This window comes from Agelaius phoeniceus, chromosome 12, assembly GCF_051311805.1.
Source record: "Agelaius phoeniceus isolate bAgePho1 chromosome 12, bAgePho1.hap1, whole genome shotgun sequence".
In the NCBI taxonomy this organism is placed as follows: Eukaryota; Metazoa; Chordata; class Aves; order Passeriformes; family Icteridae; genus Agelaius; species Agelaius phoeniceus.
In genome coordinates this window covers 18,471,823-18,487,527 of record NC_135276.1, presented here as the reverse complement: position 1 = coordinate 18,487,527, position 15,705 = coordinate 18,471,823, and the positions used below count along the sequence as shown (strand labels likewise).

Genomic DNA, 15,705 nt, shown 5'->3' with positions numbered 1-15,705 from the left:
AAGACTCCCAGCACTGGTGTATCTCAGGTCTCGCCATGATGGGGTTTTGTCAAATTACACAAATTTTATTCTGTTCGCAGGAGGCAAGATCTTTATTTTACTGGAAAATTATTTTCTAAGAACAGGTATATTTAAAAAAATTATACCAGGCAAAATATTTTCCCTAATCTTGCTCTCCCTGGTGTGACAGAATTATTTCTGTGTTACATTTCTTTGTCCCAGAAATGGATGGAATTGAAGGCGAGGCTGGAAGTGGCAGAAAGAGGAATTGTGTGAGGAATGGCTGTTCCCTGGCCAAATGAATCCTCTGTTTGTTATGTGCCAGTGGGATCACTGTGACAAATGCCACTTTTCCAGGTTTGGCTAGGGATGGGCTGCAGCCCCAAATCTGTGGAGGGGGAGAAATGTGGGAACTGGGGGCACTGCAGGAAAATCATCCCCTTCAGCCACAGCACTGCACTCCCTGTCCAGTGCCTGGCAGGATTTACCAAGGAAGGACAATATATCTGATATATAGGGAAAACAACACATGAAAAAGCAGCAATGGAAGTTTTAAAAATTCAGGTCAGAAGATAAAGGCAAACAGAGTCAGAGGAATCTCATTTTTGAGCACACGCTCTGCAGGCAGGAATGGAGTAAATAGGATTTGTTGGGCTATTCTTTTGGAGAAGGAAGAAAAGACAGAAAGGGGTCAAGTCCATATCTTTCTTGTGTTAGAACTCATTTTTTCCTTCTCCAGGTCTTAGGCAGAGCCAGGCCTCCAGGAACAGACACAAGAGGAGAATTTGCCAGCTCGTGTCTTTCAGCAGATGCCACATTGTTAATTTTTTATCACACCACAGCCACAGTGGCATCAACTCTGGACCAAAATCCCCCTTTTTTGCAGGACACAACACTGCAGGGATCTGTCAGCCACTCTTACAGTTACACAAGAAAAGAATTCTCATTTTTGTTAATGTTCTAGGTATAAAGACTCAGCACCCTCAGTGTTCACTCAGTCCAGCTCATTTCCACCCACTGGGAATATCCTGCAGGATGCAAGCCAGGTGTCAGATTTTCCAGAACAATCTGTGCCTGCTCCTTGCTTTGCTTCATTCCTTATTTTCTCATAAGCAATCCCTTACAGCTGAACAAAGTTTGATCTTAAGGCCTTTCCCTGCTGGAAAGGAAACTCCAAAATCCTTTGTGACATAAAATAATAATTCATAAAATTAATTTTAAAACTTTTTCCCATAATAGAAATAAGGTTGTAAATTTTACAAAGCAGCCACTAACTTTACAAGTATCTCTATTTTCAATCTCTGTAATTTAAATCTGGCACAATATCCCAGCCACTGTGACCTTTTAAAAGGCAGACATTGCTACCTCACCTGGGATTTTTGGAGGAACTCTTAAAATATTGCTCTATTTGGCATTGAAGATGAAATTATTAAAACCCCTGGAGGAAGCAGGGTACTGTTTGCACGCCTGAATGGATTTTTACCCTGCTCAGAGCCCATCATTAGCAGGAAGTGTGGATGTGAGACAGAACAAGGCAGAGATTTTGGAATTGTGTGGAGTGACAGGGCAATAAGCAAATAATGAAGTGGGCTGAAGCAGAGTCTCATTTATTGAGCCATCAAAGCTCCTGACACACACACCTGTGAGAGTCTGTCCGAAATATCCCTCATCTGCCTCACAATCGTCATTGGGGACCACTGAAGAGAAGACCCCCCTGTCTAAAATCTCTGCTCTGTCACATCCCACAAGGCCCTGAGGCCTGAGAGCGTTGCCAAGCCATTGTTTGCACAGGTGTTGTTTGCTGTACACTGAGCCCAATGAGAAGAAGAAGAAGGGGGCACTGTGCCCTTTGTGCAACAGCAGCCGTGGGAGCTGTCCCACCTCTCGGCCTGGCTGGAGTGCTCCTGAGTTCTGGGTGGTCCCCACAGCAGACAACCCTCACCTGCTTTACAACCACCGTGACAGACAGACTGAGATGTGAGGAGCCTCTCCATCAAGGACTGGGACTGAAACCCCCATGTGAAAAGGCCCCTCTGCTCCTTCCAAGGCCTGGGACTGAAACCCCTGTGTGAAAAGGCCCCTCTGCTCCTCCCAAGGACTGAGACATGGAACCCCCCCATGTGAAAAGGCCCCTCTGCTCCTCCCAAGGACTGGGACATGGAACCCCCATGTGAAAAGGCCCCTCTGCTCCCCCCAAGGACTGGGACTGAACCCCCCAGCCCAGGGCAGGTGTGTGGGGGACCAAAGCTGACCAGAGCGAGATGTTTGCCTGCAGGTTGTGACCACTGGACCACAACAACAATGGCTCTCGTTTGCTGCTGAGAGCATGGACTACCTGTTACATCTATTCCTTATTGTATCTGTTTCCCCCCCTCACAATTTCCAATAGAGTTATCATAATAAAAACCTCTGAGTTAGCCAGAGACTTTGAGATCTCCCCGGCGTAACAGGCGGATCCTCGACTGGACTGGACCAAAGGACTTGGTCTCTACGTTTGGCAGCTCTATCCCCCTCTTTCTCTCTCCCTCTTTTCTCTCTCTTTCTCCATCTTTTCCTCTCCCTTAATCCCTCTATCACATTTTTCTGTGGTCATTCAATAAAGGTGCATTTGTTTTGATTATCATTGCAAACCCCCTGTGTCATGTCGGGTTTTTTTGCACCCTGAGATCAAATCCACGACCCATCACAAAACCCATTCATAAGGGTGGATCATGACAGCACCCCAAGCCTCCAGGGCTTCAGCTCTGCAGGCAGAGGAATTTCTGTGCTGGACCCCAGCCAGGATGCTCAGCTGCTCCTGGGGTACCTGGCACACCTTGGGTGAATTTTCCTGGCCCAGGAGGGGGATGCAGGGAGGGGAAAAGAGAGAACAGGGAGAGCAGAGTCACTGGGCAGGCACTGCCTCTGCCAGGAGAGGGACTCTGCACAAGAGCAGGTAGGATAGGACAAGTGGGAATGGGCTTTAGCTAAAGAAATGTGGATTTAAATTGGATATTTGAAAGAAATTCCTCCCTGTGAGGGTGATAAGGAACAGGTTGCTCAGAGAAGCTGTGGCTGCCCCATCCCTGGAAGTGTCTAAGGCCAGAAATAATTTAATTTATTATTTATAATTCAATTTATTTATTTAATAAAATAAATAAAAGAAGCTACACTTTGTAACCAAAGCTTCAGATTTACTGAATTTGAGCTTTCTCCTTCAGAAGTTACCTTGAAAAATATTGTCTTTTTCTTTCAGCTCTAATTCCAATCAATAGTATTGCAACCTGTGGTATGCAACTGGTATTAAATTGCAATAACTAAGCACTTCCAGCAGAAAATCAAATAAAGTGGCATTAAATCAACTGATAGACACCTCCCTGCTCTTATTTTAACAGAGAATCTGCTCCTGCAGGGGGCTGGCACCATACATGAAAGGCTGATTTTTCCTGCCTTCTTCATGGAATATGAACATCACTTAGCAAGGCAGAGGGAAGATTTCTGAGGTCATTAGCATCTCTAAATAGTGAAAGGTTCAAACCCACAGCAAACCATAAAAAAGGAAGAGAGGTGTCACTATGGAAAAGAGAAAAAAAAATGCAAGAAAAATATCTAAGAGCAGACTTTTCAAAGAAAACAAGATAATGCTGTCTCTTCACACCTATTTAATTGCCATGCTAAAACCCACAAACTTTCCAGGGTATAAAGCAACTTTTACTGTCACTGACAGAACTGAATTTATGAGCATTTCTGAATTTCCACAGAAATTGAGACTAACAATACATTTATGGCTAAGCAGGCACATGAATTTTTGTGTCCAAATTACCAAATTAAGTCAAACAGGACTATAATTATAGAAACACTTCAAAGGAATTCAATCTAGAAATATTTCTTCCAGAGAAGAATTCTCCAACTTTGGAAATTCGAGTAGGTAGGACTCTGACTGACATGACTTGCAATCAATACTGATTGATCCAATAAATTCTTATTTCTAAATGCACCAAGCTGTCCTTGTACATTGTTATTTTCCAGAGGGTTAAAAAAAATACAGCATTTCAAGGATATTTTAAGTATTGGTTGTCAGGAAATGGCTTTCAGAGCATTAAAAGCCTGATCTAAAAGGTAATTCTGAAGGAATGAATAGTTTGATCATTGTCACTTAATTGTCACCCATGTACTTGAAGGGTTTGGATCAGTCTGTCCATGATAATTTTCAGGTGACTGAAACAATACTGCCAAAGCATTTTACTGATGTAGTTATAGATATTCCCTTGGCACAATTGTCATTGTTTCTACTTTCTTCTTATTTTTCCCTTTTTTTAAAACCCTTCTCTGTCATGTTTGAATAATTTCTTTTACTTTGCGTTTATAAAAGAAATAATTCTTCAAATCAAATAACAGCAATTTGTTTCAATATAATCCATTGGCAAGTCACTAATATTAGGCTAGGAAACAAATTTTAAAAAGGTAAAAATATAATTCAGGTTAAATAAAAAAAAACTCTACAGCAATAGGCTTCCATTTCCTACTCCACAATTATCTTAAAATCAGGTTTACTTCTCATATTTTGGGAATTTCTCCTTAAAAGTTTGCAGAGCCCCAGGAAACTTTAGCAGCAAAATCCAACCTGGCTGTAATTAGGTAAAATTTTTAAAACTCTCTCATTCTCTCCAGATACCAAAATAAATCAGACTCAGAGTAAATGGAGGGGGTGAAAGAGAGCAGCGTGAGCAGGGCAGGAAGTCTGGTGGATCCAGGCAGGGAATTCCCTCCCCTTGGTTTTGGGGTTTATCAGAACTTCCAGCTGAATTCAATTTACAGAGCAAAAACCTTTCCTTGCAAATTCCACCTGTAGGCTAAATTTGAAGCTTTTAGGGCTGGAGCTTTAATTCCAGACCCCCAAACTCCGGCTGGCTCACAGGGGAAGTGCTGTAGACAGGAAGAAAATGTTGTTTTCACCCACAGTCCTGACCATCCAAAGCCTTAAGCTAGTTTTGCTATTTCCCCCCACAGGAGCAAAAGGAGAAAGGTACCACCAGAAAATTGATTTTACACGTTTGTACCCTGCCTAGCCAATCTCTACATGACATCATTTTTTTTAACCTTATGGTTGCACCGTGGTTTGGAGCTGGTGCACACACGTTCATTAACGTGAAAAAAAAAGAAAAGAGCAGCTCCAGTAAAGTCTGTCAGACCGAGCCAAAAACATTCTGTACTGTCTTCTTTCCTCCAAGAACATCTTTATATTTAGAAATGAGCTGATCAGGATTGCTTGCACCATTTTGGAGAGAACAGATGGCCAGTTCTTACCTCCTTCTTGGTGAATTCTGGCGCGTGGTCATTTTTGTCGTCAATGAGAATGGTGGCAGTGGCTGTGCCTGTCAGTCCCACATCCATCCCACCCATGTCCTTGGCTTCTATCACCAGCTCATACTTTGGGCTTTCCATGGTCTGAAAGAAAAAAAATAAAAATAGAAAAGGAAAGGTTAAGGGAAAAAAAAAAAACAACATAGAGGCAATATACTATTTTTAATTAATATTAAAATAATAATTTTTTTAAATCACAAGACTTTATTTGGCCTAATAAAACATAGCAGAGAAACAGGTCTGTTATCACAGTTTTACTGAAACACAAGCACAGCTTTCTATGAGATCAGCTGCTACTCTGGAAGCCTCATTTGCAATCCAGCATGAAGGTGAGTATTGGTAAACAGTACATAATTTATCCTGTTATTTAGGAAGATTAGGAAAGAGGTAAGAAATTAAAATATACTTGCTCTTTAAGAGTAAGCTCTACCTTCAGTGCACCAATATTTAGCAGCTTTCTTCATCAGTGTTATGATGGGTACGTAATTAAATACTAATGTCACAATCTACATATAAATTCACTTTATTAAATCCCATTCATTCTGGGTATTAGCATTTAGACTGGTAATCTAAGTTTGCTCCACGGCAAGAAACAAAAAAACAGTTTCCAAAACAGGCAGAGACTTCCAGTTATTACCCAAAGCCAATGTTCAGGGTGATATTAATGGTTTATATTGCTGATATCTGATTGCCACAGGTGCTTATGCCATGGCTACTTCTCTGGCTGCCCACCTCTGCACAGAACCAGACAGCACAGGCCCACAGCAAAATCCAAATTAATTTCCTCTCATAAAACACAGCCTTAATGTGGAAAAAAAAAACCCATTTGTGGTCAGTTCTGGAATGGGAATGTGGCAGCCTTTGGAATTCCCATCTGTCCCATCAGGGATGGGAGCTGGAGCAGGGCTCAGCAGGAGCTGTCAAAGCTGATGTTCTGATGTTCCCAGCACCAGGCCCTGCTCCCCTGGCACTCCTAGGGAATTCTGGCATGGGTTTCAGTGGCTCTTCACTAAAATGAGTTTTCTGGGGCTGCCTCAGGTGGAAGCACCTGCCCAAAGCCCAAGTGAGCACAGAGGCCACAGCTGGGCAAGGGCTGCAGGAACCTCTGGAGCCACACAGTGAGAGAGAACCTCACACTGCCCAGGAATGTTTGTCCAAATCCTCCTGGACAACAAACCTGCATCCCACGGGGAAAACTGCAACAAAGCCGCTGCTTTTGGAACCTCTTGGAGCTGTGTCTGCAAGAGCCCAGGGCTCCCAGCTTTGACATTCCCTCATCCATGTCTTTTGTCCAGAATTTTTCCAGGGAATTGGACACAACCCAGCAAAGCAGCCTCAGCCTCTTGGGTCACCCAGGCTCCTTTACATCCAAGGGATTTGGAAGATTTTCCCAAATTGTGAAATTTGCACCTCTTGGAGCTGTGTCTGCAAGAGCCCAGGGCTCCCAGCTTTGACATCCCTCATCCATGTCCTTTATCCAACAGGTTTTCAGGGAATTATCAGGAATTGGACACAGCCCAGCAAAGCAACCTCAGCCTCCTGGGTCGCCCAGGCTGGTCTGTAGCCAAGGGATTTGGAGCTTTCCCCAAACTGTGGATTTTGAATTTTATATTTTCCTGGGCATGTCCCACCATTTTTATTTTGGAGCACATGTGAGAAGGAGATCCCAGCTCCTCAGTAGGCAGATTCTGAAGCATTTTTAGGCCAACAGAGAAGCAACCACCTCTGTTGCTCTTCAGATCAGCTATTATGAAACAATAAATTTACATGTTAAATCAACAAGTCGAGCCATAAGATAAATTTTGTTCTAAAAACATAGGTGGTGCTAGGAAATCAGATGCCACTGCCACACAGGGGATCCTAAGAAATGTATTTCCTGTGGTCTTACAACATTATTCCATGAAATTCATCTCAGAAGGTGGCAAAGCAAGACCAGGAGTTTGATTTATAACATCATAAAAACAAATGCAAAGAAGTATTACTGACATGTCTGCAACACAAACTCACACCATAGAGGGGAACTGAATTTATAGTTTTCATATATTTGTTTCCTAAAGTGCATTAAAACCTGAATGAGACTTCTCTCCCCTCTCCTGGCTGTGACTTTTTCATTATTTTGATTAGAAAGTCATTATTATTGTATGGAAGACATGCAAAGCCATTTATCACTTCATGTTTATAAGCCTCTTTGCTCAGAAAGCCCATTTAAAGTCACAAATTGGCCTTTTTTCCTTTGAAAACCATCCCATTTTCTAGTGAAAGCAAGCCCATTTATGCTAGAAATTGCATCTACTGCAGCAGGAAATGTCTGTGACAGGAGTCCAATGTTTAAGCTCACGCAAAACGTGAAAAACATTGAATTTTGAGTAGTATTTCATACAATTATGAATACTTCACACTTCCCTGCTATGCAGCACTTCCTACAACTCGTTCTGACACCAAATATTTGCCTTGTTAGAGGCAGCAGCTGCTAACAGATGCAAACCCTGAGCAGAGCTTGTTCCCATCACGGGCTCTCTTTGCACTCTCTTGTGAAGGACCTTGCAGAATCCTCCTGCCTCCAGCCCAGAGGAGGCAGCAGGGATTGTTTGGAGCAGTGGGATTCACCAAAATCCTGGATTTCTGCGGGCACACAGGGATCCCTGTGCTGCCAGCAGCCCCGTTCTGCAGGGATGCTGCTGCAGGGATGTGCTGGGGGGTCAGGGCTGCTCTGGAAGATCCCAGGGCACCTCCTCAGCATCTCCCTCTTCTCAGGGCTCAGAGCTTGGACCCCAGTGTGTTCCCCCTCCTTTTCCTCCTATCCTGTGAGGAATTAGTGCTGCTGGAAGGAGGAAGTGGGGGAGTGTGACCGTGTTCACAGGGGTCTGAGGGTGAGGGCAGAGACGAGGATCTGGCTCCATGTTTCACAAGGCTGATTTATTATTTTATGGTATATATTATATTAAAACTATATTAAAAGAATAGAAGAAAGGATTTCATCAGAAGGCTATTCTTATCAGCTAAGAATAGAAAAAGAAAGAATGATAATAAAGGTTTGTGTCTGGGATAGAGAGTCTGAGCCAGCTGGGCTGTGATTGGCCATTAATTAGAAACAACCACATGAGCCCAATCCCAGATGCACCTGTTGCATTCCACAGCAGCAGATAACCATTGTTTGCATTTTGTTCCTGAGGCCTCTCAGCTTCCCAAGATGAAAAATCCTAAAGAAAGGATTTTTCATAAAAGATGTCTGTGACAGGGGAGAGCATCCTTCCTTCCCCATCTCCATCCCTGCCCAGCTGAAGGGATGCAGCACCCAAAATCTGATCATTTTGGGACCCCACAGAGACTCAGACATGTCCCACCAAGTCATTGATTGTCACTAAACCCAATCCTGCTCCTCAGTGACCTAAGCACAGCCCTGCAGAAGCAATGCAGTCAGTGGACAGTGAGATGTCAGGAACAGAAATAAGCCCAGTTCCCACTGAGTGGGATCTCCAAAGGAGAATGGGTTATTGTAATAAATGAACATCAAGTCCCTGCTGGTGTGGTTTGTTATTTATCAGCTGTGACTCTGTGGGGTGTGACACTGTTGAGAGCTTTTGTACAATTACAGCAGGGGAACCATTCCTTTCCCCATCAATTTTCCCTGCAGCCATTCAGCCGGGGCAGGGGTGGCACTGCCAGCTTGTGGAGCTGAGCTGTGTCCTGAGTGCTTCCCTCCAAAGGTGCCCTCCCTGCCATCCCCAGCAGATCCCACAGACACAGCTGGCTCAGCAGCACAGGGCAGGCAGAGCCCAGCAAAGGCATTTTCTGAGTTCAGCTTCCTGACAAACGCAGCAGGAGCTGCCCCCAGCACAGGGAATGAGCAGCGCAGTGCAGGCACTCACAGGTGGAATGATCCAGGGAGAGCTGCTGGGTGATGCTGAATGAAAGCAGATGCTGAGGGGTTTCTGCTGGGTTTTTATCTCTCAATATTACAGATACAATGAAAAGGGAGTGAAGAGAAGCAAGCCCTGGCTGGGAGTATTTCACACCAGCAGCAGGGACAGTCCCAGCCTTGGTCTGGGCTGTAGGGCATCCAAATTCAGCTGGAACTGGCAGCACCACCAGTGCAGCAGGACTCAGAATGTAAGGTGGGAAGCAGTGGAGGCCCTTGGGTGGCTGCAGGGAAGGTTTAGGGCCCTTGAGACTGCGATTCCCTGCAGGGGCAGCCAGCAGCAGCTTTCCCCAGGGCCCTGTTCAATGTTCCTCCAGTGCCCCCTGCAAGGCACCCTTGGATTGCATATTTTGGGCAGTGCCCAGCACCAAGCCTTCCTTTAGTGCTTCAGTCCTCATCAAAATAAAAAAAAATATATTAGAGAGAATAGAAATCCCCAAATTCCCAGAAGTTGCTGAAATCAAAACAAATTCTGTTTGTGAAGCAAACAACACAGAGAACATTCAAAATGCTTAAAAGTGTTTTAAGGATCCTTTCAATGCTAATTATCAGAAGAGAGTTTTCTGACTATTCCATGGATATTTGTATTTCTGTAATGATGGAACAGTGCCTCAACTCTTTTATTTATAATTCTGTTTATAAACTATGTATTCATGCATAATTCTGTATCAGGAGTGTGCTGTAATATCATATTTGGTACTAATGACTTTATAATATAATGCTAACCAGAAAGAAAAAATTTTCGGATTGAAATAATTTCAGTTGGTGCTAAATAAATGCTTGTGTTCATTTAAGATGATAATTGCATATAATACATACTGAATATGTCCTATTAAGACATAATCAATGTTCTTGTTGAGTAACAATATCAACATTGAATCTAACATTATCCCAGAGTATGCTTGTCAGGATTTTGACAAATGTAAAATTAAAAAAAAATGAAGCAAAGTGACTATTAGCAGCTCTAACAGACATAATGCTTTGATAATTATAATATCAGCATTTATTTTAAATGCCAGTTGCTGCTGCTTAAAAAGGGTGATATACACAGAGGCTTTGCATTTAGAGCTTGAATTACAGTTTGATGAATAGAAAAACCCAAACTCTTTTGTAACATTAATCCTCTTTAGCTCACCCATTTCCAATTTTTTCATATCATAAAGGAAAGTCTACAGTTTAATCACTGTAATAATGTACTTCTGTTATGAACAAAATCAATATCTATTTACTACCTGTGGGAGATGTGGAGTCCATGGGTATATCTGGAAGCAAAAGGAAGACTAAATTTTCTCCTTCAGCAGTAACCATTAAAAAGGGAAAGAAGTTGCTCCAAAATGTTGGAACCAAATTGGTTTCCTGGCCAGAGTCATTTGTTACTCATCATGATGAAATCTGTGACTATTTAATATATAGGATCAAGACTTTAATCCCTCTTAACTTGCACATTTATTTTAAATTACACATAAATTTACACATTTAATTCTTCATAATGCTGGCCTAAGCACAGGGCTTGTGTACATGGATGAGTTTGTTACATTTTACTTGAAAATACAGGAATTTTATGGGCATGCTTTCAACAGCCTGTGTAAAATGATAAATTTTGACTGATGTACAAATTAGGATTTGGACACTGAACTAATAGCACCTTGTAGGAGGCTGTACACACGTGCATCTTGGCTGTTATATATATATATATTAAAATAAATATTAATATAAATATTAACACTTCTTAAGGGAGTTCCTGATATGGATGATGGCATTTATAAGAATTTCTCCTCAGGCAGAGATCACCAACCTTTAGGACAAGCTTAGGCTGAAGCTCAGATTTAGTCTGAGATATTTCCCCTTAAATCATTCTTGTTAGTTAGACTACTGCTAAAAGTAAGGCCAGGGAAGAGACCAAATATTCTAAATAAAAATAAGAGACCCAACACCACTGAAGTTGGTGCCTCTGCCCTGGCACAGACATTTCCCTTCATCACAGAGGGATGTGGATCTGCAGCAGCTGCTCACTGGATGCTCCTGCTTTGGGAAGAAGGTCATTTTCCATGGCAGCTGTTCTGAAAATATAAAATACTGTAATAATTTTTAATAGCTTTGGAGAATAAGAATCACAGTGTTCCAAAGAAAATACTTGCTGTCAAATATACTGAAATCACTCTTTTCTTTTTAAAACACAAGCTATGTTTCTGCTTTCCTCTTGGACCAATGTGTGTAATTTCTCTTTTTTTTTTTTTTCTTTTTCAGCTGTTCCTCATAATTAAACAGTGCTGCAGAAATCTTTCACTCCAGAGTGAAAGCATCAATTATTATGTAACTTCTTGAGCCGATTTTAGACCATTTAATCACCCTTATTATTGCATGCTCAGAGGTGCCAGGAATACAAAGACAGCGCTCACCCACCCAAACCCTCTGTCAGCAGCAGGAGGGGCTGGAGAGAGGCTCTGCCCCCCAGGAATGGGCTTGGTTTGAGAAAACACAGTTCCATGATGGTTTGTAAGCAATTACAGACAATCACAGAGCTGCTGTGTGCAAACATTCCCTAACCTGGGTGGTGTCACTGCCTGTGCCCCTCCAGGGGCTGTGAGGAGCACACAGAGCCATCCTTGCTGGGACAGGGCTCCCTGGGCTCTGGATCAGGACATTCTGGAGCTCAGGGTCCAGGACATTCCAGAGCTCAGGGTCCAGGACATTCCAGAGCTCAGGGTCCAGGACATTCCAGAGCTCAGAGTCCAGGACATTCCAGAGCTCAGGGTCCAGGACATTCCAGAGCTCAGAAATCAGGACAATCCAGAGCTCAGAGTCCAGGACAATCCACAGCTCAGAGTTCAGGACAATCCAGAGCTCAGAGTCCAGCACATTCCAGAGCTCAGAAATCAGGACATTCTGGAGCTCAGGGTCCAGGACATTCTGGAGCTCAGAGTCCAGGACAATCCAGAGCTCAGAAATCAGGACATTCCAGAGCTCAGAGTCCAGGACAATTCCAGAGCTCAGAGTCCAGGACAATCCAGAGCTCAGAAATCAGGACATTCCAGAGCTCAGAGTTCAGGACAATCCAGAGCTCAGAGTCCAGGACAATCCAGAGCTCAGAAATCAGGACATTCCAGAGCTCAGAAATCAGGACAATTCCAGAGCTCAGGGTCCAGGACATTCCAGAGCTCAGGGTCCAGGACAATCCACAGCTCAGAATTCAGGACATTCCAGAGCTCAGAAATCAGGACAATTCCGGAGTTCAGCACAATCCAGAGCTCAGAGTCCAGGACAATTCCAGAGTTCAGGGTCCAGGACAATCCAGAGCTCAGGGTTCAGCACAATCCAGAGCTCACCATTCATGACCATTCCAGAGCTCAAAATTAATGGCAATTCCAGAACTCAGAATTGAGGACAATTCCAGAGCTCAGAATTCATGGAAATTTCAGAGCCCAGACTTCATGTCAGTTCCAGATGTCAGAATCCATGGCAATCCAGAGCTCACAATTCATGACAATCCAGACCTCACAATTTATGGAAATTCCAGAACTCAGAATTCCTGTCAATTCCAGAGCTCAGAATTCATAATAATTTCAGAGCTCACAATTCAGGACATTTCCAGAACTCAGAATTCAGAACAATCCAGAGTTCAGGATTCAGGACAATCCAGAGCTCAGAATTCAGGACAATTTCAGAGCTCAGGATTCATGTCAGTTCCAGATGTCAGAATCCATGGCAATCCAGAGCTCGGAATTAATGGAAATTCCAGAATTCAGAATTCATAATCATTTCAGAGCTCACAATTCAGGACATTTCCAGAACTCAGAGTTCAGGACAATTCCAGAGCTTGGAATGCATGATGGTTCCGGAGCTCATCATTCAGGACAATCCCAGAGCTCACAATTCATGGAAATTTCAGAGCCCAGACTTCATATCAGTCCCAGAGTTCAGAATCCATGACAATTCCAGAGCTCAGGATTCACAACCCACCTTGCAGGAGCTCCCCTGCTCTCCCTGCAGCCACAGGATTCTTTTGGGAGAGGAACCATGGAAATCATGGCACAGCTTCCCATGTGCTCCATCAGAATCCCCCTTTCACAGAGCCTCCAGCCCTCCCTGTCCATGCAGCACTGAATATTCTGGTGCTTTCAATGGCCCCTGGCACTGCTCCTACTCCTTACAGACTCCAAACCTACCACTGTTTATACTCCAGTTTTTGGTGCTGGATAGAAAACACTGTATGCCATCCCCATTAATGAACTGTACCCAAAAAACCCCAAGGATGGACTTGGTTACATAATTTCCCTGGTGCTTAATTATATATAAAATATATGATTATATTTTATATTAATTATATTTGGAAAATATAAAAATATTGTCCAAAGCTTCATACTGAACAATGCAACAATGCTAGAAAGTAAAAATTTCCAAGGGTTTCTCCATTAAAATCAGAATATATGGTTGGAGACATTAAGAGTCTGACTGCCAAGTGTAAGAGGCACCATTCTCTCTCCTGTCCTGATTATTATACTTCTAAAAAATGTTACAACAACTACTACACAATCTGCAAAGTTAGGCCTAATTATATTTACAAAGGCAACAACTGGGACAGAGCACATGCAAAGAGCTCAGAATAAATAAATAAATATCTGCAGCAGGGCACCTGCCTGGATGAGGCAAGGATGAAGAAGCAGTTCAACTTTTTCTATTTTCAATCTGGTGGTCTCCACCAGCAAAATCTCAAGTGAACTGTCAGGAGCACTCAAGATAAGAATTCCCTTCTGTATTACAAATATTTACTTCAACAAAGGTTTTTTCTTCCTCCAAATCACTGTGTTGCTGTAGTAGATGTTCATTGTGAAAAAACAATATATTTCCACAAAAAGTGGTCTCCTGCAATACCCAATCAGCTCTATTTGCAGTGTTAATTATATATTTCATTTTAACACTTGCAATTTGCAATTCAAATAATCCACAGGCCAAAAGGTATTTGCTGAAAAAAAAAATGGTCAAACAATTTTTAGCTTTTAACATATTAGAGTTGAACAATCTGTTTGCAGACAATTTGTGAGGAGAAAGGAGGGCAAAGTTGTTCTAATAAATTATTAGTTGCAAATTATTGAATCATTCCTAGTCCCTGCTGTAGGTAGGAATGAGTCTATTTAAATCCAAAACCATGAAAGGAGAGACAAGTTTCTCCTACACAGTAACCTCAAATGGCTTTTAGCAGAGACAGCTTTTCAAATCTCTCTGTTTAAAACTCCCAGCGCCAAGAGAATTCCCTGAGTGTGTGGAGGGTGTAAAGGTCAGGCCAAATGGATCAGGACAGGGATGAGCAGCAGAGTTTGCTGCAGCTCAGAGAGAGGAGAAATCAGGAGCAGCCTCAAAAGCATTCAAGCCTGAAAAGATTCTCGGGCTGGAATCAATCAGCGCAGCTCCACTGACTTCAAATGGACTTCCCGGGTTTATTTGCACTTTTATTAAGCTTTAACTTGCCCAGTTTGTGAATGAAAAACTGGCAGGTTCCCATTCAAACCAAACCAGAGCTCGGGGTTAGAGGCTGCTTCCAAAGCATCTTGGCACCAAAACCATGAGAACCACAGGTCCCTGAACACACACCCTGGAAAAAAAAGCCCCCAAATTCCCCAAAACAGGAGGATGAAGGTAACCCTTCCTGCCTTGTTGCAGGTGTAACCACATAAAAATTAGGGCAATTTGTATTTTTAATTTTCCTGATAAAGAACTGCTGTTCCTACTCCCCTATCTTTGCCTGAGGGTGCCTTAATTTCAAAATTAGGATAATTCAGAGGGAGGGGGTTCACATTTTCCATTGCAAGGGAGGCTCCTGCCTTCCTTAGCAGACAGCTGCCTGTCCAAACCAAAACAGCCTCACACAACCAGGATGAACCCTCTGAAAGGACCTTTTGCAGAGGTCTCCCAAGGAGGTTCTCCATCCTCAGCCCCAACCAGCGCCTCTCCATCCACCACAGCTCAGCATCATTGCTGGAGGGTGTGGACCAGGCTGTTTGTTTGCTGAAACAAACAATCCTGTGGCAGGATCTTTGCACAGCAGCTGAAGGTAAAAGTTTTCCACGGGTTTCAATTTATAATCATCCAACCCGGTATTTTCTGCCTAGGCAATAAAAGATAATAAGTTTTGTGGTACCTGACTAATGCCAAATTTTTAGATGATGTGTTATCAGATGAATCAAAATGCAGCTTGCTGGGTTAACATCAGAAATCACATTCTCTCATAAATTAGGGCCACTTAGATTATATTTCCCTCCCTAAACATTCCAATTCCCCCAACAAAAAGCAACGTGATAAAGGTCAGGATGGAAATTGTGTTTCTGCTGTGTAATCTGCTTTGCAAATTTCTATCAGTGGTCAAAATGCCCAGAAAACTCAATTACTGACTTGCTACGACAACCACACATCAGCAGGCCCTGGGAGACAGAGGTTATTTCTAAAAT

General features: G+C 42.8%; 1 protein-coding gene across 2 annotated transcripts in view; it reads right to left on the bottom strand.

The window, feature by feature from the left end:
- CDH13 (cadherin 13) overlaps positions 1 to 15,705 on the bottom strand; it is a 446,013-nt gene that overhangs the window by 73,450 nt on the left and 356,858 nt on the right. For both annotated transcript variants that reach the window (XM_077184876.1, XM_054640681.2), the window contains exon 8: positions 5,287 to 5,427. In XM_077184876.1, the coding sequence (XP_077040991.1) occupies positions 5,287 to 5,427 (141 nt within the window). The remainder of the gene's footprint in view (positions 1 to 5,286; positions 5,428 to 15,705) is intronic.